The sequence below is a fragment of the Microcaecilia unicolor genome, chromosome 6 (genome assembly GCF_901765095.1).
Source record: "Microcaecilia unicolor chromosome 6, aMicUni1.1, whole genome shotgun sequence".
In the NCBI taxonomy this organism is placed as follows: domain Eukaryota; kingdom Metazoa; phylum Chordata; class Amphibia; order Gymnophiona; family Siphonopidae; genus Microcaecilia; species Microcaecilia unicolor.
The window spans coordinates 175,120,025-175,140,330 of record NC_044036.1 but is presented as its reverse complement, the minus strand read 5'-3'; the positions used below and the strand labels follow the sequence as shown (position 1 = coordinate 175,140,330).

The window sequence follows — 20,306 nt, the reverse complement described above, 5'->3', positions numbered from 1 at the left end:
AAAAATATTTTCTGGCACGGAAAACAGCATATGGCAAAGAAAAAGCTACAATGAAAAAAACGGAGGTCTAATGCGTCCACAAGCAAACAGAACAAAACACACAAGGGTGGAAGATGCCAAAAATCAACACACAAGGGTGGAAGATGTCAGTTTTTCAGATCATCTTAATGGACTATTACAATCACAGGCTTCTTTTATTAAGGATGAAGAATCTGATACCAACACCACATTGTTAGACCACTGGTCCAATGTGATCTTACATCAAAAGAATGCAATTAGATATGATCTACATTACTCTTTTCTCTTGGAATATTGTAGACAACAAAGAAAAAGCTATTGCAGTGCCCCCACGGTAGTGCTCTTTTGCTGGGTTTAGTAAAAGGGCCCCTAAGTGTTTGAATGTGTTAGTATTTTCCAAAAGCATGCATACTGCTTTGGTCGAAACAAGCACAAACATAAAAAGCAGCATGTATTTTTTCCTTCTCATACTTTTCATGTTGAAAACTGATGCAAAGTCCATAAATAAAAAGCACCCATGGACTTTGCAGCTATACAACTGCAAAGCAAAGGGGTTCACAATATCCACAAAATTCAACAGCACACAAGAAAGTGGAAAAGAAACCAACTTCAAGAGACCAGTCCAAAATCAGGGTAAGATGCTCCAATAAGCAATTTTATTTGGACCCTACACGGTCCGTGTTTCGGCTTTTTAAAAAGCCTTCATCAGGTGTTGATCACGTTTCTTCATAGAGTCTTTTAATTTGGATGTTTTGGTGCCAAAACTTTTTTCAATTTGAATTTGTTGGTGTAAGACAGTATTCTTCGTTTGCATTTAGAGAGATCAATTCATATGCTCCACTGTCAATCAGTATACAACTGCGCACTCACTGATCGACCCCCGATGAAGGCTTTTTTAAAAGCCGAAACACGGACCGTGTAGGGTCCAAATAAAATTGCTTATTGGAGCATCTTACCCTGATTTTGGACTGGTCTCTTGAAGTTGGTTTCTTTGCAGATATATAGGCAGGACTTTGCCCTCTTAGCACTTTAGAAAAAGACTGCACATTTCACTTTGAAAGGTCCCAACAACAAAATTCAAACTACACTAGAAAAAAAATTATGTGGAAGGAAAATGCCCAGCGAGGCACCAAAGACCACTCCGCAGGCAGAGCTTGGGCCTCAGCAAGGAGTTGAGGCAGAGCTAAAGCTGGCACAAGTGCCCTTGATGCCCGAGCAGTGTGCATCTCGAACATCTGTGCCAGCTCCTCTGTGAGCATAGCCCGGTACCATTCAAAGGTAGGCATCAGCAAAGACTGGGGAGCCAAATCAGGGACAGGGACTTCTGAATGAGCCTTATTGGCTCCCTGTTCATCTCAGAGCCATTGTTAGCTTTTAATTACTGTACAAAGGATAATTCAGGGAACTGGGCCAAAACATATGTCCATATGGTCTGAACTTGACATGTTTAAGATTTCCAGCAGCCCATGAACTTGGACTATCCTCAATGTAAGAATGAACTTTTCAGGGCAAAATCTTTATTGTTTCGAAAAAGTCTTCCCATGGATCTCAGACCAGATCAGAATTTTATGATATTTTGCAAACACTTAAAATCTTGGCTGTTTATAACATCATCTGTAAAACGAAAGTGTGGGAATGACCAAGGCGATGAGACAGGAAGCACACTTAAGTCTTTATTACAGGCATCCACAGGAAACAGCACAGTCAAGGTATTAGACAGCCAATCACTGAAGAATGGACTCTATACAGTCTGTGTTTCAGCCTATGCCTTCGTCAGGAGTCCTTTACAGATGTAAAGAGAACAAAATGTAAATGAATACATATACAAGTGAAAACACAAAAATTACAAATTATACATTAATACAGTATGAAACATGTGGATATGTGCAGTTACATTCCAAACTTTCAAAAAAACAAACAGAAATAAAACCCCTGAGAGGTGTAGAAAAAAAGAAACAAAACAGTGAGGAAGGTGTCATGAGGTGAAAATACCTTACACGTTAGAAATATAGATGAAATCCAGCCTCCATTCTACCCAGGATAATTAGAACAGATCAACAGTCTTATAAGATCCTTATTTATATTTTAAACTTTCTAAAACTGTTTGTAACCTTATCAGACAAAAGTATTTGATACAAAAAGTTAACTTAATATGATAAAATGGCAAGAATTACAAGGGAATAGTAAAAACGCTGAAGGCATCTTTTTAAAATAACAAAACCACCTTTTCATGTTACTGTATTTGTATTTAAGAAAGTGACTATAATTTTATTTCTTTGGATATGGCTCATACCTTGTTCAGTTGTAGCTCAACATAAGTTATACTCAGGAACAGCAGATATTTCCCTGTCCCCAGAGGGCTCAGAAACTAAGGCGTCCTCCACCAAGCTGCAACAATCCCAATTACCACTGGGTTATCGCCATACAAGCCACTTCCGGGGGTTTTCTTTTTCCCCCCAGAAATGGTGCATGCTCAGGGTGGGACTACAGTAGTTCCGCGATGGGCTTACCGCCGCTCTGTAAAAGGGGCCCCTAAGTTTGTACCAGAGGTGATGGAAGGTTACATCAACAAAAAGCGATACTGAGTCAAATACACAAATACCAAAACCCTGACTAAGGAATGGCTGGACAAAGGGCAAAAGATTCTCTAATTAGTTGTTTATTTCAAGGATGCTGAACTGCTCTTAACTGTCACTGAGGTAGCACATAGACTGCTTCTCCTTTTTTGACTAGGAGTACTGGAATAAAATTCCTGGGTCTGGACTCCTCCTCGGAGCCAGTCGTAGTTTGAAGCGTGCAAAGCATGATGCTTAATCATGTGCTTGTGAAACTGTGCACAAGTTATATGATTTAGAGTTTGCTCTCCCATGCATAATAGCAGGCTACAGTTTATTCCCTGTGCCCCACCCCACTCTTAAAGCAGTCAGTCTCATGAATATTCCTTTTCTAGCTGAGAAGCCTTTTCACAGAAGTCTACTAGAAGAACAAGCCCTTGTAAAAGGATTCTCTAACCTGCTGTGTCAGGAGCATTTTGCCATCATTTAAAGAGAGTCAGCATCTGGTCACTGGGCACCAGGGAAATCTTGAGAACATTAACTGGTACTCAAGATACTGCTTATATATCATCCCACAAGGAACTAATGTGCTCTGCGTGGTGAGAGGATATTGTGTGGCTTCATCATATGCTTCCCAGTGGTGATGCTTTAGAGCTGGACTACAAGGCTGCAAGGTTCTTCAGTCCAGCTTTGAAGTGCCTGCGTCTTTTCGGAATAGAAGAACAATGCAATGTCTTAAATTCACAGAGACTTCTGCTCATCTGAAAGGGCCTCTCATATAATTGGCAAGAATCACAATGCCATATACTCATTATACTGTTTAACTGCCTAATTTGATAGTTGAGATGGAAATCTTTTTGCAATTTTCAATCTAGGTGCAAAATAACAGTCAAACCATCCATCTGGCATGTTACCTTCTGCTAAACTAAAACAACTGGTTCAAACCTTAGAACAAAGGGGCAAAGGAAGATCTAATATGATTTTACAAGTTATGCTATTTACAATGGCTAGTGCCCAGTTAGGTTCAGATCATTCTCAGCAGGCGATGGTTGAAAATAAAAGCCGAATTAAACCTTCTGAAAGCTTTTGGCCAAAACTGAAACTGCAGTCAAAACTCATTACCTGGTTTCGGGCGAAGCTGAAGCCAAAACCAAATGCTTGTTCGGTTGTGCGAATGTGAACCGCGAGGGCCATTGTGGACTGTATCCCTCCGCTAAACCCCCAGTATCCAAACCAGCATATCATTTAAATAACAAAAGCCTCCACACACATAGACCACAGCTAATGAAAACAAACTAAAAGCCAAGGTGCTTTTTCAGTGGCTGACTTTGTGCCACACTCTGAGTGACTGCTGACATCATAACTCCACAGAGAGGCTAATTCCTGAGGAGCTTATTATCCCAAATTTACAGACTTAAATTCCTGTTAACATTTTCTATCAAAAGCATTCATTTGGAGCACTCTATTTACCATATAAACTATTGTGCAAGATCATAACTGCATTATTTGCAATTTTATTTTAAAAAAATATATAAAGAATGCAAGAAGTAGCCCCCCCCCCCCCCGGATTACCTTTTGATCTCTTGTCAGTCTAGTGGTGTATTCAAAGCAGGACGGTTGCCCCAGTTACGGCAGGCCATTTTGAAAGCACAGCCAGAATGGGCAGGAGGAGTAACTGGGGATCGATACTCTCCAATTATGCCCCTAGACCACCAGGGATTGTAAGACAAGGCCGGGAAGGGAGGAAGGGCAGGCAGACAAATGGGACAAAGCACAAATTTCTGGCTTTCACACGTGGTCATTGTCAGCTGAAACCAAAAACATGGCCAAAAATTAAAATATCCTTTCAGCTGAAACTGTATTCTGGGCTATTTTCAGCACTGTAACTGAAATTTGGTCAGCCTCTAGTTGAAAAGCACTAGAAATCCATTTGTGCACAGATGTAGATTTCATGTCCTTCCTTGTGAGGGTCTTGCAGAGATACTGTCATTGCAACACATTTTCAAAGATACTGTAAATTCAGAGCATTTCTAAAATATATTAAAGAAAATAAGATGGTATCTTTTTTACTGGACTAATATTTCTTGATTAGCTTTCAAAGGTAACCCTTCTTATTACCGTTAAAAGTGGACTAACACAGCTACCACATCACTCTACTAAAATAAGAAAGCACTTGAAGGGGAGAAAGAATTAAGCTAACCATTATATGTCTTTAGGAAAGTTACTAGAGAGGAAATCTCAGATGAACAGATGGCAGACTATTTCCAGCAGCATAAACAAATGAGAAAATTCCCCACAACAACTATGTATAAAAATGGAAAGCAGCACACTTCCAGGCAAATACATATCTATATATTTAAAACTCACCCTCAACGTTCTATTGTCTGAAGCCAAGGTTCGTAAGTTCGAAGCTCTGAAGCCACGAAAATCACAGTCTCGGGGCCCCGCCCTCGCGTCAAACGTTATGACGTTGAGGGCGGAGCAATTCACTCACATCGACGGCGGCCAGGGCAGCGCAATGGCGTCACTGACAACAAAGGTGCGTTGGGTGGGGGGGCCAGAGTCACACATCGACGGCGGTGCAATGGCGTCACTAACAACGAAGGTGCGTTGGGTGTGCAGGACAGAAACAGAAGCGCGGCCGCATTGCTGATCTGCAAGGGCAGGCTTCTACACGGAATGTTGCTAGTGGAGGAGTAGCCTAGTGGTTAGTACAGTGGACTTTGATCCTGGGGAACTGGGTTCGATTCCCACTGCAGCTCCTTGTGACTGGGCAAGTCACTTAACCGTCTATTACCATTAACAATAAATTTATATTCCGTCATATACGTTCAATGCAGATCACATATTAAAGACTGGACATTTCCAGGAATAACAAAAAACAAGAACATCTCTGAGCTACATATTCTACTTAACATTATCTAGCACAAAGTTTCTAAATAGTTAAGTTTTAATCTGTTTGTGGACTTGGTTATAAGAGATTTCAGACATTAAGATAAACAAACTGCTTGATATGAAAAAAGAATAGCAATTACACTAGTTCTCATATTTTTTAGAGCAGGAAACGTGAAAAGTTCTGAAATCCTGGTGACTCTTGTTTTGCTAGCAAAAACAAGATGATTCAGTAAGTAAACTGGGGATAAGCCATAAATAACTTTATACACAAAACAAGAACATTTAAACAAAATCCAGGCTTGCACAGGGAGCCAATGGAGCGTCACATAATTCCATTTACTCTGGTATAAGAATTATAATGTTCCTTTGGTTTTAAAATTTAAATATTAATTCAGACAGCTAGAGAAAGTAATCTTCCTCCCATGTTAAATGATTCCCTAACAGGGCTGATAATGTGCATTGTTACTGCATAAAACCCAACTTTGGGGTCCTTTTACTAAGCTGCTTTAGGTGCTAATGTGAACCTAAAGCAGCATAAAAAAAAGCCTAACGCAGGATGAATTAAGGCGTTCCGCGATAGTTTTAGGATATATGCACTTCACAGCCATGGTAAAAATGGTCCTAGAGCACAGGAAAGACCTGCATAGGGGCATGCTAAGGCCAATTTTTACCACAGATTAGTAAAAAGAATTCTGATTCTTAATCCATATGACTGTAAAAAAGTGCCATGCTGGGTCAAATAAAATAGTCCATTCAACCCATTATCTTGCCTCTGACAGTGGTCGATCTGGGTCACATACAAGTAACCAACAGATCCTAATGGGGAAAACCATGCCTGTTGATCATCCCAGACCCAAGAGATGGCAATTCCTAAATCTGCCTGGCTAATTATAATGGATCTGTCCGCCAAATACTTGTTCAAACCCTCTCTTAAACTCATTCTAACCTACTATTAATAAGCCTACTGAAAGACAGGAAATGTTCATCTTACTTCCTTTTAGCTTTCCTTAAGGTATAATGCCATGGATGGATATAGACATGATTCTCTCTATAACGAGACAGATCTTGCTTTATTTTGGTATTATGATGTTACACAATTAAGCTGGCAGCAGAGAGATGCTCACTATGGGGCCGATGCAAAAAGACGCAAGGTACGACCGGCTCAGCACTCTGGTTCTACCACAAAAGTAGTGACCCAAAAATACTGTTGTAATCAATGAGAATGAAAATGACCATCACATTAATCCAGAGCTCACTTTAGGCTCAGGCTCAACCAAAAATGGTACACTCTTACTGTAGCTGATGGGGGATCCCCAAGCGCCACCCAGAATGTTATGCCACCAAGCTCATTCAATGCCAGCACTCTGTGCATGCATGAGACATAAGCATGCTAGGTGCGAGCTCAGTCTCACAAATACTGCCACCAAACTGACTACCAAGTTTGGAGGCATGGTGTTCTGGGTCGCTGGGTGCCTTCAGAGGACGGGGTGGTCTTGGGGACTTGAGGATCCCTGCCAGCTTGAGCTGGAGAGGGCACTTTGTGCCCACATAACAATTTACTGTCTAGCTACACTACAGTCTAATTTTGTACCAGAGGCAACAGAATATGAAGCGATACGTCTGATGTCTTCAGTAGATTTGAACTCTGGCTTCCCTGGTTTTTAACTTACAGTTCTAACCACTGGGCTGCTCCACTCTAAAAACAGCTGAGGCTAGAGACCAGCAACAGAGTTATAGATGCTGCACAATGAACAATAAGGAATGCATCTACTGCTTGAGACCTTACTAAGGACTCTGGCCACTATGGACAGATGATGTTGAGTTCCATGGACCTTTGGTCTGTGCCAGGCACACTGTATGATCGGCAACATTTTAGGGACTGAGCTCATCAGATTAGTAGGCGATAGGATTGGTTGCTCTGAAGTTGGTAGGGTGGGAATAGGGAAAGGATGTTGCCTTGGTAGGGATAGTAGAGGTATTGCTTTTTAAGAAAAAGCTATGCCAAGGGTTTGGACTCATCATTTTGCAGAGGGAATGAGAAGGAGCTAAGCACTAAAGTTGGGGTTCTTTAGGAAGAAGTTTGTCATGCAGTTACTCACACATCAGCGTGCTGAAGGCAACCACTCCGAGCAGCCCCTGCAGAAAGATGCCAAAGCTATCCATGAGGGCGCCATCGCCGCATCCCCGGGAGCCGGCCGTGCTCTGCGAGGACGGCCTGGTGGCCAGGCTCAAGCTGCTGCTGTTCGTGGCGACGGCGCTCCGGATCCCGGGGACAGGAGACATTCCTGTACCTTTAAACGCGCCGGGGCGGAGGTACCAGCATGGTCTCGCTGCGGCCGGCAACCAGGAGGCGCTCGGACGCAGCCCCAGCACCGAGACTTTAAGCCAAAACAACTCCTGAGCTCAGAACCGCACGCTGCTCGTCGCCATCTTGGTTCTGATGTCACTGCTGACGTCACGAGACGTCCTGCGCCCACTCCTGAGGGATCGCTGAATGGGTTACTTAAATGACCCCCGGCCCCTTTTAAGACACCCCAGGTAAAGCTCCCTACAGTTCGGCAAGGAGATGGCCGTGGTTTTGCAGCTTTCCAGGGATGTCTACTTTATGGAAGTTCCAGAAATTAAACTGTGGCAGCCCCATTTGTAACTGCATTCTTTTTTTATTTGGCCATAATTCTACAATTCATTTCAGGGGAAAAAAGACGCTCTCCGTCCCGGAACCCCCGCCCCGCACTCTCGGAACAACTGACGTACGTTGCGTGACGATACCGGAAGCCGTTCGCACGCTCTAGTTGCCATGTGGTTGTGCTTGGTGCCGGCGATTGAGTGTCCTGGGAGGCAACAGCATGGCCGAGGAGCAGCAGCGGCGGGTGGAGGGCGCAGTGGACCAGATGGTGAAGGGGCTGGAGCGGGAGCAGATTCGTAAAATGCAGGTAGAGGGGCTGAGAAGCCGCATGGCGAGGTCAGGGGAGGAAAGGTAAAGAAACCCTTTGCCCCGTCGTATCTACCTCCCCTGGTATGGAAGATAGAAGGTGACCTTCAGAGACAGGAGTGGAAGGTGCGAACCGCAGACCTCTGGTTGCTGGATTACCTCCCACAGGGTTATCCAGAGAAAAGTATAACCCAGCACTTTTGGGTTACTCCAATATAGAATGGGAGGGTTGGAGTTCCTAGTCACTTAGGTAGAATAAAGTTAAGGTATAGACTTCTACCCATCAGATTATCTGTCTGCGACCTTTCTTGATCAACTGGGAAGAAATGGAATGCTGTGGCTCCACCTCCCTTCAGCCCAGCAAAGCATCTGATCTAATGTGCTAGTTAGTTCTGTATTGAATATTCGTATTCGCTGCAAAGTGATTTAAAATTCGAATATGAATAATCTGGGGCTCTACTGTGCTAAATCCTACTAAAATAAACACTTTCATGTTGCATCTTTTATTATTATGTTAAAGCTGAATGGCCATTCGTATTCTGCGGAATAGTAAAATATGCTATTCTGGATAGCTCTAGTGTTAATATGATGGGGAAAATACTCCAGTTTAAATATTGACTGATAATTCCTCACCACCACCAAACACACATACATAAGCTTCACATGCCACTGGTTTAGAATTGAATAATTGTTTCAGTTAGAGAACCATGTTAGGTGATTGGATTTTAGTGGAGAAGCTATTGACAGGAAGCAGCAGCAGACTTGGATGCCTGTTGACGATTTGTGTCCCCTTTCAGGGAAAGATGTTTCGCTGTAGTGCTGATTGCTGTGATAATGATGCTGCCTCTATGCAACAGGTGCACAACTGCATAGAGCGCTGTCATGCACCCCTGGCCCAGGCACAGTCTATTGTAACCAGTGAACTGGAGAGATTTCAGGTTAGTGCAACTGAAAATTGGTAAAAGATTCCAAAGGATTCAGAGCCTGTGAATTAGCAGGGCTGGAGGTCCCCCATAAGAGGCTTTATTATAAGGCCGCCCAAGCCCGTGCTGCAGTAGAATGGTTTAAGAATTGCTCTTATAAATTCTGGATAGGATTGGGTCCCTTATGTGGCTGCCTAGACAGAGTCGAGTACTTGATGACTCTGTTAGTCCTGCTACCTCTCAACACACTGATGATATGGGATTCCCTGGGAGTTCATAAGAATTTTCCTATCTCTAGATATACTCCTGTATGACATAATACTCTATTCCCCCCTGGCTCACCTTTGGGATGTATAAGATTTGGGAGAACATAAGCCATACTAGGTCAGACCAATAGTCCATCTAGCCCAGTATCCTGCTTCCAACAGTGTCCAATCCAGGTCACAAGTACCTGGCAGAAACCCAAATAGTGGCAACATTCAATGCTACCAATCCCAGGGCAAGCAGAGGCTTCCCCCATGTCCATCTCAATAATAGACTATGGACTTTTCCAAACCTTTTTTAAACCCAGATATTCTAACTGCTGTTACCGCATGCTCCGGTTGCAAGTTCCAGAGATTATTGTTTCAGTGAAAAAATACTTCCTCCTATTTGTTTTAAAACTATTTCCATGTCATTTCATTGAGTGTCCCCTGGTCTTTGTACTTTCTGAAAGAGTGAAAAATCGATTCATTTCTACCCATTCAACACCACTCAGGTTTTTATAGACCTCAATCATAAACCCTTCCTCAGCCGTCTCTTTTCGAAACTGAAGAGCCTTAACCTCTTTAGCCTCTCCTCATAAGGAAGGAGTTCCATCCCCCTTTATCATTTTGGTTGCTCTTCTTTGAACCTTTTCTAATTCCGCTATATCTTTTTTTTAAATACAGTGACCAGAATTGAGCACAATACTCAAGATGAGGTCACACCATGGAGCAATACAGAGGCATTATAATACCTTTCCTAATAATTCATTAAGTACATAAGTATTGCCATACTGGGAAAGACCAAAGGTCCATCAAGTCCAGCATCCTGTTTCCAACAGTGGCCAATCCAGATCACAAATACCTGGTAAGATCCCAAAAAAGTACAAAACATTTTATACTGCTTATCCCAGAAATAGTGGATTTTCCCCAAGTCCATTTAATAACGGTCTATGGACTTTTCCTTTAGGAAGCCGTCCAAATCTTTTTTAAACTCCGCTAAGCTAAATGCCTTTACCACATTCTCTGGCAACGATTTCCAAAGTTTAATTATACATTGAGTGAAGAAGAAGAATTCCTAGTATTCTGTTTGCTTTTTTGGCCACTGTCGCACACTGGACAGAAGATTTCACCGTATTGTCTACAATGACACCTAGATCTTTTTCTTGAGTGCTGACTCCTAAGGTGGACCCCTAGCATCAGGTAACTGTGATTTGAATTATTCTTCCCAATGTGCATCACGTTGCATTTGTCCACATTAAATGTCATCTGCCATTTAGATGCCCAGTCTTCCAATTTCCTAAGGTCTCCCTGCAATTTTTCACAATCTGCACGTGTTTTGAGTACTTTGAATAGTTTTGTGTCTTCTTCAAATTTAATTACCTCATTCGTCATTCTGTTCAGTAAGTCTTCCAGGTTCACTGAGATTTCTTTCAGTTCCTCTGCATTGTCACCTGTGAAAACCATTTCTGGCACAGTGAGTTGTCGTACTCCTTTTTCTGTAAAGGCCAAAGCAAAGAATTCATTTAATCTCTCCGCTGTGGCTTTGTCCTCCCTGAGTGCCTGCTTTGCTTCTTTATGATCTAACAGTCCCACAGATCCTTCACAGGCTTTCTGCTTCTGATGTACCTGAAAAAGGTGTTGCTATGAGTTTTTGTCTGTACAGCAAATTTTTCTTTATATTCTTTTAGCCCTCTTTATCAATGCTTTGCATCTAGCTTGACACAGCTTATGTTGCTTCTTATTTTCTTTGTTCGGATCCTTTTTTCCATTCTTTGAAGAATGCTTGTTTTGGCTCTGATAGCCTCTTTCACTTCACCTTTTTACCATTCTGGCTGTCATTTGCTCTTCTTTCCACCTTTGTTACTATGTGGAATACATCTGGTCTGGGCTTCCACGATAGTATTTTTTAGGTTTCAATAATTTTATTGATGATAAATGCATTAAACAGAACCATAACCATTCAAATCTGGCCTTTAAGTATTGCAACATGCTTGTGGACATAAATGTAGAGATCAGGCCTCATTAATCATCAAGGATTTTGCCTTTTCTCCCCCCCCCCCCCCCCCCCAAATCTATGGTTCCCAGTAGTTAACAATCCAGCGGCTCAAACAGCTCGACTCAACAATTGTCTTATTAGGTTACATAATACAGTACGTTACCCAGATAACAAGAGATCCTTATACAGTATTCATTATCCACGACTGATTTAAAGATCTAACCTTTACAATTGACCCTTTCGGCTTCTTTTTAACCATTTTCCTCATTTTGTCATAGTCACCCTTTCAAAAATTAAATGCTCCTACAGTAGATTTCTTTAGTGACTTCATTCCAGATATCAGCTCAAATTTGATCAGTTACCTCTTGTACCATGCCCTGCATTCCACTAAGGACTAGATCTAAAATAGCTCACCCTCTTTTCAGTTCTTGAACCAGTTGCTCCAATATTGTCATTTATTACATCTAAGAATTTTACCTCCCTAATGTAACATTTATCCAGTTAATACTGGGGTAATTGAAATCACCCATTGTTATAATGCTGCTCAATTTGCCTCTCGTGTGCTTCTAAGCATACGAGAGGGCTCTCTATAGAGCTACATATTCGCAACTGCGGCGAACGGCGATTTTTTTATACTACATGCTGGGGCATTGAATTGACTTCAAGTACACCTTATTGTGACCCTTCTTGAAGCAGGTGCTGTTTAGCTCCGAAACACGGCCCGTGTCGGGTCATCAATAAAGAATTTTATTTGTCCCAGTCTTGAAGGCCCAGTGTTGCTTTTTTTGTCTGTAGCCAAGTGACCAGGCAATCCTAATGCCCACCAGCCGCCCAGCTACCTACGTGCCTAATGATTGAATTACCAACTACAACAGCTATCCTAACCCTTCCCTTCTTCCTGGGCAGAAGCTCCTGGAGACACATGCTCCATGCGAGAGGATTTTGCAGGTCCTAGCTACAAGATTACTTCCTACTTCACCAGGATGATGCTCTCCTTCTAGGAGACTTCCCTCCTCCAAAGCAGCACTGGAGCTGCCAGACTGGAAGTGGGTCTTCTCTACAATATCCCTGTAGGCCTTCTCTATATACCTCTCTGTCTCCCTCAGCTCCTCCAAGTCTGCTACTCGAGCCTCAAGAGTATAGACTCATACTCCACAGGGGATATGCATGAGAGAGATTTGCATACCAAGGAAGCAGTGTATGGAAATCTCTCATGTATATTCATTGTGGATATCCTGAAAAACTGACTGGCTATGCCCCAATGAATGGGTTAAGTAGCACTGCACTAGATGACAGGATGTATACCCTATATAAGTGGTTTCCAAACCTGTTCCTAGTGGCACCCCAGCCAGTCAGGATTTCAGGATACCCACAATGACTATTCATAAGAGAGATTTGCATGAGGTGAAGGCAGTGAATATTCATTGTGGATATCCTAAAAACCTGACTGGCTGGGGTGCTTCCAGGACCAGGTTTGGGAACCATTGCCCTACATCAATGATTTCCAAACCTGTGATGAGTGAACCCCTGCCAGTCGGGTTTTCAGGATATCCCGAATGAATATGTGTGAGATAAATTTGCATACCAAGGAGACAGTGTATGCAAATCACTCATGAATATTTATTGTGCATATCCTGAAAACCTGACTGGCTGTGGTTCCCTCAGGACATGTTTGGGAATCACTGATGGTAGGGTATGCTTCTTATCATCTAGGACAGTGCTTCTCAACCCTTTCCTTGAGACATACCATTCCACTCAGTTTTTCATGATATGCCCAGTGAATATGCATAAGAGAGATTTGCATGCACTGCCTCCTTGTGGATATCTTAAAATCCTGACTGGCTGGATGTGCCCTGAGTACTGGGTTGACAACCACTAATCCAAGGGTGCCTTCCTGCCACTTATATTAGCGGGAGTTTTAAGCCACCAAAACTCGTGGGAAGGAAAAGAGATTTGGGGCCGAGCAACACAGGAGATGACACAGAAATGGATAATCTATATACATGTATGAAGGAAGCAGAGGATCTGCAGGCTCTGGGTGTTGTGGGGCTTTTGCTGGCTCCTACAATCTTGCACACCCTGCAGTAGCTGGGGCTTTTTGGCATTGCATTATTTTCTAGGAGAGGGGGTGGTGACCATTATTTTGTGCTGATACTGTCAACCCTTGAAGTGAATTCTAGACTTCAGTGGGAGAAGTGAGAGTTCAGTGATCAAGCTTGAGGGCTAGGCATCAGGAAGGCATGGATCTGAATGCTCTCTTTTCTGTGCCTCCTACTTACTATGGTACTTTGAGTAGGTTGTTTTACTCCCCTTCTCCAGAACCTTGCAAATCTACTGTAGCAAAATATTTCCAATAGTAACTGTGGTCCTTTTTCAGCAGATGTAACATAGTATCCATATGTTGAAACTATCATGGTTTCCACAACAGACTTTTAAAATAAAGGCAAATGTTAAGTGAAAACTATATATATATCAGTGGCATAGATGGCAGGCTAATACTTAGATGTTTCAAAAGAAGTATTAAAGAAAACATTCAACAGACTGAAAGAGATTCCATGACTTTGGAAAAAAATAAAGTTGAAGGAGGACATGTAAAAACTGATAGAGATTAGTTCCGCTATTGTAATTTAGGTGGTGTTCTAGAGAAATAAAAAAATAAATAAAACACATTTTATTGGATGCCATCATACTTGATAGGGAAATTGTGCACAAAATTTGGAGATAAAAAGGTCATGCTAGTAAAGTTTTATCATGTGAATCACTTTGTTATATCTGCCACGAAAGGTGCTATAGAAAATTCTGATAAACATAAAAGTGAATGCATTATAGTACTTATCCAGGATTCCTAGAAAGGCTTTTCATAAGGTTTCAGGCATATGTGTATATGGAGGAGCAGTGTTGTGATATTTTTTTTCACTGTGTTATTGTAGGATCGACTGGCTCGTTGCACTATGCATTGTAATGACAAAGCCAGGGATTCCCTTGATGGGGGCAGCAAAGAGCCACAGGTGAAGCTGCAACTACAGACCTGTATCACGCAGTGTGTGGACGACCACATGAATCTCATTCCCAGCATGACCAGGAAACTTAAAGAGACTCTAATTGCTGCTGCAAAATAGAAGTTCCTCCTTTCTGTGCCATTAAAGAATCCTGAAGGTTTTATATGAACAATGTACCAAATATCAGAGATCTGAGAGAGAACAGAGAGAGCATTTAATCTTTATTCTGTACCATGTGTTTTAAATATACATGAAAGCTTTTGGGCTGTTGTTTATTGGAGATCATAGTAACATATGGACTGAGTCTTTTTCCTCCCCTCATTTTAGTGCAGGGATTGATTTTATCTTTGCACTGATAATATGGTGCCATCTCTTTGGCCTTTCATATTGTGATAAAGGACTTTATCATAAGCCATATAGAAATGGAAAATTTTACCCTCTAATTTCATTAATACGAGGTTTACTTTCTTAGCGTGGATTTAATGTTTCTGCCTCTCTGTAGATCCAGTCCCAGAAAACCCTTGGCAGCAGCATTGAAAAGTTGCAGTATGGGGTATTAAGCAATGGATATGTGCAGCAGAACGTGGTATCAACCAGTTTTCTTCTGTGTACAGAACAAACAGTATACTGTTCCAAAATGGACACAGCCAGTCAGCTAGGTAGAAAGGACACAGGAATGAAAGATGGAGGAAAATAGTAGAGAGAGCTTATGCAGAAAAGTAACGTGTGGCTTTTTCAAGGTTGTACAGGATGTTAAAGGCAGAGATTGGATTCAGACTTGGATCTGCTAGTCTTGTTGCATTGTCCTCTAATTTCCAACATATACCATGAGATTCTATATATCATACTGAGATTTCCATGCAAAAATCATAACATATTCCATAACAATGCACTTAAGCTAATAGGTTAATAAGCTAATCAGCACTGATAATTGGATGGTAACAACCAATTTTCAGCACTAATTGGCATTAACTAGAAAACTGTCTTAAATGTATTCTACAACGTGCTGTGCATAAATTCCAAGACGCATAGTTGAAAAGTGGGTGTGACCATGGGCAGGTCATGTGGGTTTCTAAAATTTATGCACACTGTTATAAAATACACCCGTTCCGTGCATAATTTAGGCATCGGGATTTATGCATAATTGGCCGTGACTAAATTTAGTCATGTGGACCAGCGCTCTGCGTATTCTATAAGCAGCACAGAAATTTAGGCTTATTCTATAAAGTACACTTAAATTAAGGCATCCTTTATAGATTACTAGTAAAAAAAAAAAAAAAAAGCCAGTTTCTCATTGAAATGAAACGGGCGCTAGCAAGGTAATTACCTTCTGCCATTAATGTTTTTAAGGGAAGTTCCAGCATCCCCCCTTCCTCCCAATTCTAGGGTCCCCCCCTCCCTTCTTCCTAGTTCCCGGGTTGTCGTCCCTCCCTCCGCATTCCAGGATCGTCGTCCCTCCCTCCGAATTTTAAAAGTCATCCTGACTTACCTCGTCGGGGTTACGGCGGCTGGCAGCAGCGGTAAAAAGCATGCAGGCTCGGCACTTACTTCAGTTTTCCTTCTCTGTCTCTCAGCTCTGGTCCCGCCCTCATTTCCTGTTTCCGCAAGGACAGGACCAGAGCTGAGAGGCAGAGAAGGGAAAACTGAAATAAGTGTTGAGCCTGCATGCTTTTTACTGCGTGAGGTAAGTCAGGATGACTTTTAAAATTCGGAGGGAGGGAGCCTGTAACTGGAAGGGAGGGAGGGAGGGACGACGACCCTGGAACTGGGAGGGAGGGAGGGGGGATGAGGACCCTGGAACTCAGAGGAAGGGAACGAACCTCCGGTGGGTGAATATTATATGCAGCCTTTCCTTCCCTCCGAGGGCGGGGCACTGAGAGCGAGTGCGAGGACTGTGGTTGGTCCCTTCTCCTTCTGACGTCGCGTTTCTTTCCCTGGGCGATTACAAACACTACATGGCTTCACTGCCACAGAGTCAGCTTCAGAACGTTGGAGGTGCGAATTATTATATTAGATGGTTAAACAAATTTCATTTCAGTGCCAAATGTTTAGGCGTGATATATAGAGTCTATAGTGCCAGAACAGTGGTCAGGTAAAGCCCTTTTTCTTGTCTACATGACATTTCTCTCACAGATGACAAGTGGAGGAGCATGTTTTACCAATCCTAGCATTCCAAATATAGGATTGAAGAGGAACCTCAATTACTGACGACATGAAATTGTCTGTGGTCCTATTTAATGAGAAGTTGCACAGGTCAGTTCCAGTGTTAATGCTGCTGGGGCATACTGGTTGTCATTTGGAATGTTGCTCTCTGTGAACATGTATTTAAGAAAGTGGAACCAATAAATCCTCTCCAACACACATACAGCCACAATGGGGTGACTTCTCTTTGTTAGCGCCGAGATTTCATGCATGTTGTCTCCTCAAACCCTCTTCTTTTTTTTGGCTAAGAGTTGGATTTTGAATTGTGTTTCTGAATCAATAAAAAAGATTCTTAATTTAATTTGCACACCTCAGTTGTTCAAACAGTTATGTTTTACGACAGCAACAACAAAATATCTGTTCTTGCACATTCTCCTCAGCCAGGGTTCTAGATTGTTTTTAGACATTGAAGGTTGTTTCCTGGGCCAGGTATGACTTGGGTTTTCAGATCCTGTTTAATTTGTGTTTGTACAATGGAACAAATCACTTATTGGGTGCACCTGTTCGTGTGTGAGCCTTCACTTTTTCCCAGAAGAGGAGTCAGTACATTGCTAAAATACAATTCATTAAAGTGCCCGTGCTAGCTCTCCATGGTAGAGTCAAATGCAATTACATCATAAATCATTTGGGTTCTGATGCTGCAAGATTTCTCAACAGAGTAAATGGCTGAGAGGCTCTTTAAGACACGCTTATGTTTTTAGCACGCACTAAACATTAGAAATGCCAGTGTATTCCTATGGGTGTCTCTAATGTTTAGCGCACACTAAAAATGTAAGTGTCCCTTAGTAAAAGACCCCCCCCCCCCCCGGAATGCCTGGAAATAATTGGCCAGCAGCATATTTTGCCATACTGAAAGTAAAGTACTAACTCAGGTGGATATTTGTCACCTCTCTTCCTTAAATAAATCATTTTTTTTTTTACACACCTCCAAATTTTACCAAATAGCATCGTAAGGTGTTTATCGGGTCACATCCTCTTACTGTAGTAGTTTCTTTTGTCCTTTTATATCCATTAGTCTGCTATGAGCCCATAAAAGGGCTTATGCTTATTCCTAAACAGCACGGGAAGATTATAGAAACTATCTGTGTCATGCAGTAATAAATCATTAACCAAAATCTTCAAGCCTGCAGGGATCAGGTACAAAGTCCAGAAGTTTCTGCCCTTTTGGACTGTAACAGCAGTGCAGCACAGCATAACACATCAATTTGACTTGGGATCTGAGAACTTGTGAGGTGATAGATACCAATGTTAGGTTAACATTTAGAATGCTATTACTCCCTACCCTTGTATCCAGCTCAGTTATTTTAAGGATAGAACAAACAAAACTGGTAGATCTAAGTTGATTATGGTGCCAGTGTTCTGAGTGCTACAAACTGGTCTGGTTTTCAGGTTAGTCAAACTATGCAAGTAAGTCTGCTTGGATTGGATATGTGTAAATATATATTCATTGAGGAAAGCTGGAAAACCAGACCTTTTTATGTCAAAGGCGAGTTTGATAAGTGGAGTGCATGATGCCAGGCGGACTCAGGAAGCAAATGTTTTACTCATAACCTGACAAAGCCCGTGTTTTGGCTACTGGCTGCATCCGGGGTCAGTGAGATTTAAAACATCAATCTGGAGAATCCTTCTTATCAACAACAATACAGGAAAACATGCAAGAAGTTCTTTGCACAGCTCGTGAACAAAGCCTGTGAGTTTAACTGGACACAGCATTTAAATCATTCACATATATTCAGCACTGCTGTATGTATAGTCAGCAGTGCTGAATATACGTGACCACTAAGCTATATATATATATAACTAAGTAATTTAATTTAGGACAGCCTTTTTTGCTTAGCAAAGCAGCTGACATCAAGAACAACCAGATATTAATCTAGCTGCAGTATTATGAACAATCTGTAGTGCCCTAACACATGTTGTTGATAAGCCTAAATATAGAGCATTTTAGTAATCTAGACCGCTCACTACTAAACTCAACCACCAATTTTAAATCCGCTGGTGGGATGCAGCCTTTCAATTTTACTTAACATCAATCATTTTTTTTTTTTTAATCCTCAGACTACCTTTTGAATATGGTATTTAAACATAAGATATGCATCTAAAATAACCCACAAATTAATGCATCTGTTGTACTAAGCAAACTTCTTGACCACACTACTACTACAAATCAAACTCACTTTTTCAAGAATGTTTCCTTCAAAAAGTCTCCTACCAGCATCACTTCTGTGTTATTAACATTCAAAACTAATTAATTTCTTCATAACCAATCTTCAATTGCCACAAAAATTGACAGTAGTCAACTGATGACATTAGAAATTGAGTATCAGATTAAAAGAAAAGCGAATGTCAATCAGCACATTCAAAGATTGTAGCAAACAACACAGTGACAGAAGATTGTTAAATAAAATGGGAGACCACAAGGAGCCTTGTAGAACGTCTGTTGTTAAAGCTTTATTGTCAAACACAATTTCAATTTGTATCTCTTGCATTCTATTTTCTAGAAAAAAGGCCAGCCAGTTAAGAACAGTCCCTGAAAAGTCATATGATTTTAGTCTGTTTAGCAAGATGACATGGTTAACTCTATCACAAGTGGCTGACAGATCTAGCATAACCAAAAAAATAGCTATAACGGTGCTCCAACCCTTGTCTCATAATATCAGTTGTTGATAGTGACAATGTGCCTTCCAAAATCCATACTGATGTTGATCTAGAATGTCCATTTTTATTTTAAAACAATCTTCTCATCAATTCTTGCCATCATAGGTAATGATGAAACCAATCTATAATTATTTAACACAAACAAATCCAATGAGACTTTCTTTAACAACGGCTTAACTGTTGCAATTTTCAATAAGTCGGGCACATCTCCCACTTTTAGAGATCCTTTTACAAAGCCACGCTAGCCAGATCATAGGAATTGAATGGGCTTTGCCACGTTTGCCGAGCCAGAATTGCTAGTGCGGCTTTGTAAAAGGATCCCTTAGAGAGGCATTTATTAACACCATTATAGCTGGCCCTCTACATTCACCTGCCATTTGAATCACTAACGGGGAACAGCGATCACCCAGAGATTTGGTTGGTCTAAGCAACTTCACAAGAGCCCAAACGTTTAACTCAGAAGCAGATTCAAAAGAATTTAATTTGGCCTCATCACAGATATATGGGGCATTAAAGATTGGTTTCTCTGAGGATGTTAAGAATCCCCTACTTTCCCAAAATTTCCTGAAGTCTTATACATAGCGGCTGTTAGTATATATGGTAACAGAATGGTCTGTAGCAATTTCACAAGCACAGGTTAAGGCTACAAGTTCTGCAATTTGAGCACTATTGACATCTGGGAAAGGAGCATTTTCTAACAACAGTATTATGAAAGGATAAAACTGCATACCCAGCCCTCAGTTGCCCATGGTTGTCTCATAGGCAGGAGCCATCTACAAAGAATTCAAAGTCTGGCTCATGCGAAGGTGTCTCTTGTAAGTCGGGGCAAGGTTTAGTAACTATTGCAACAAGTTTAACAAAGTCATGTGGCTCCGCTTTGTCA

General features: G+C 41.5%; 1 protein-coding gene and 1 long non-coding RNA gene across 5 annotated transcripts; one reads left to right on the top strand and one right to left on the bottom strand.

Annotated features, from left to right (window-relative positions):
- Positions 1 to 1,678: 1,678 nt before the first annotated feature.
- On the bottom strand, positions 1,679 to 7,903 carry LOC115472930. Its single transcript, XR_003942578.1, has 2 exons — positions 7,568 to 7,903; positions 1,679 to 1,800 (listed from the first exon to the last, which is right to left on the bottom strand). It is a non-coding gene; the product is annotated as an uncharacterized LOC115472930 (long non-coding RNA).
- A 24-nt stretch (positions 7,904 to 7,927) lies between these two features.
- On the top strand, positions 7,928 to 14,824 carry FAM136A (family with sequence similarity 136 member A). Of its 4 annotated transcripts, none has more exons than XM_030207456.1 (3): positions 7,928 to 8,006; positions 9,198 to 9,338; positions 14,495 to 14,824. In XM_030207456.1, exons 2-3 carry the CDS (start codon positions 9,204 to 9,206, stop codon positions 14,681 to 14,683), a joined length of 324 nt encoding a protein of 107 aa, XP_030063316.1. In that variant the 5' UTR covers positions 7,928 to 8,006; positions 9,198 to 9,203; the 3' UTR covers positions 14,684 to 14,824. The 4 variants fall into 4 exon arrangements, with proteins under 4 accessions (XP_030063316.1, XP_030063317.1, XP_030063314.1 ...); XM_030207457.1 differs by lacking the exon at positions 7,928 to 8,006 and adding an exon at positions 8,090 to 8,111; XM_030207454.1 differs by lacking the exon at positions 7,928 to 8,006 and adding an exon at positions 8,143 to 8,401.
- Positions 14,825 to 20,306: the final 5,482 nt, after the last annotated feature.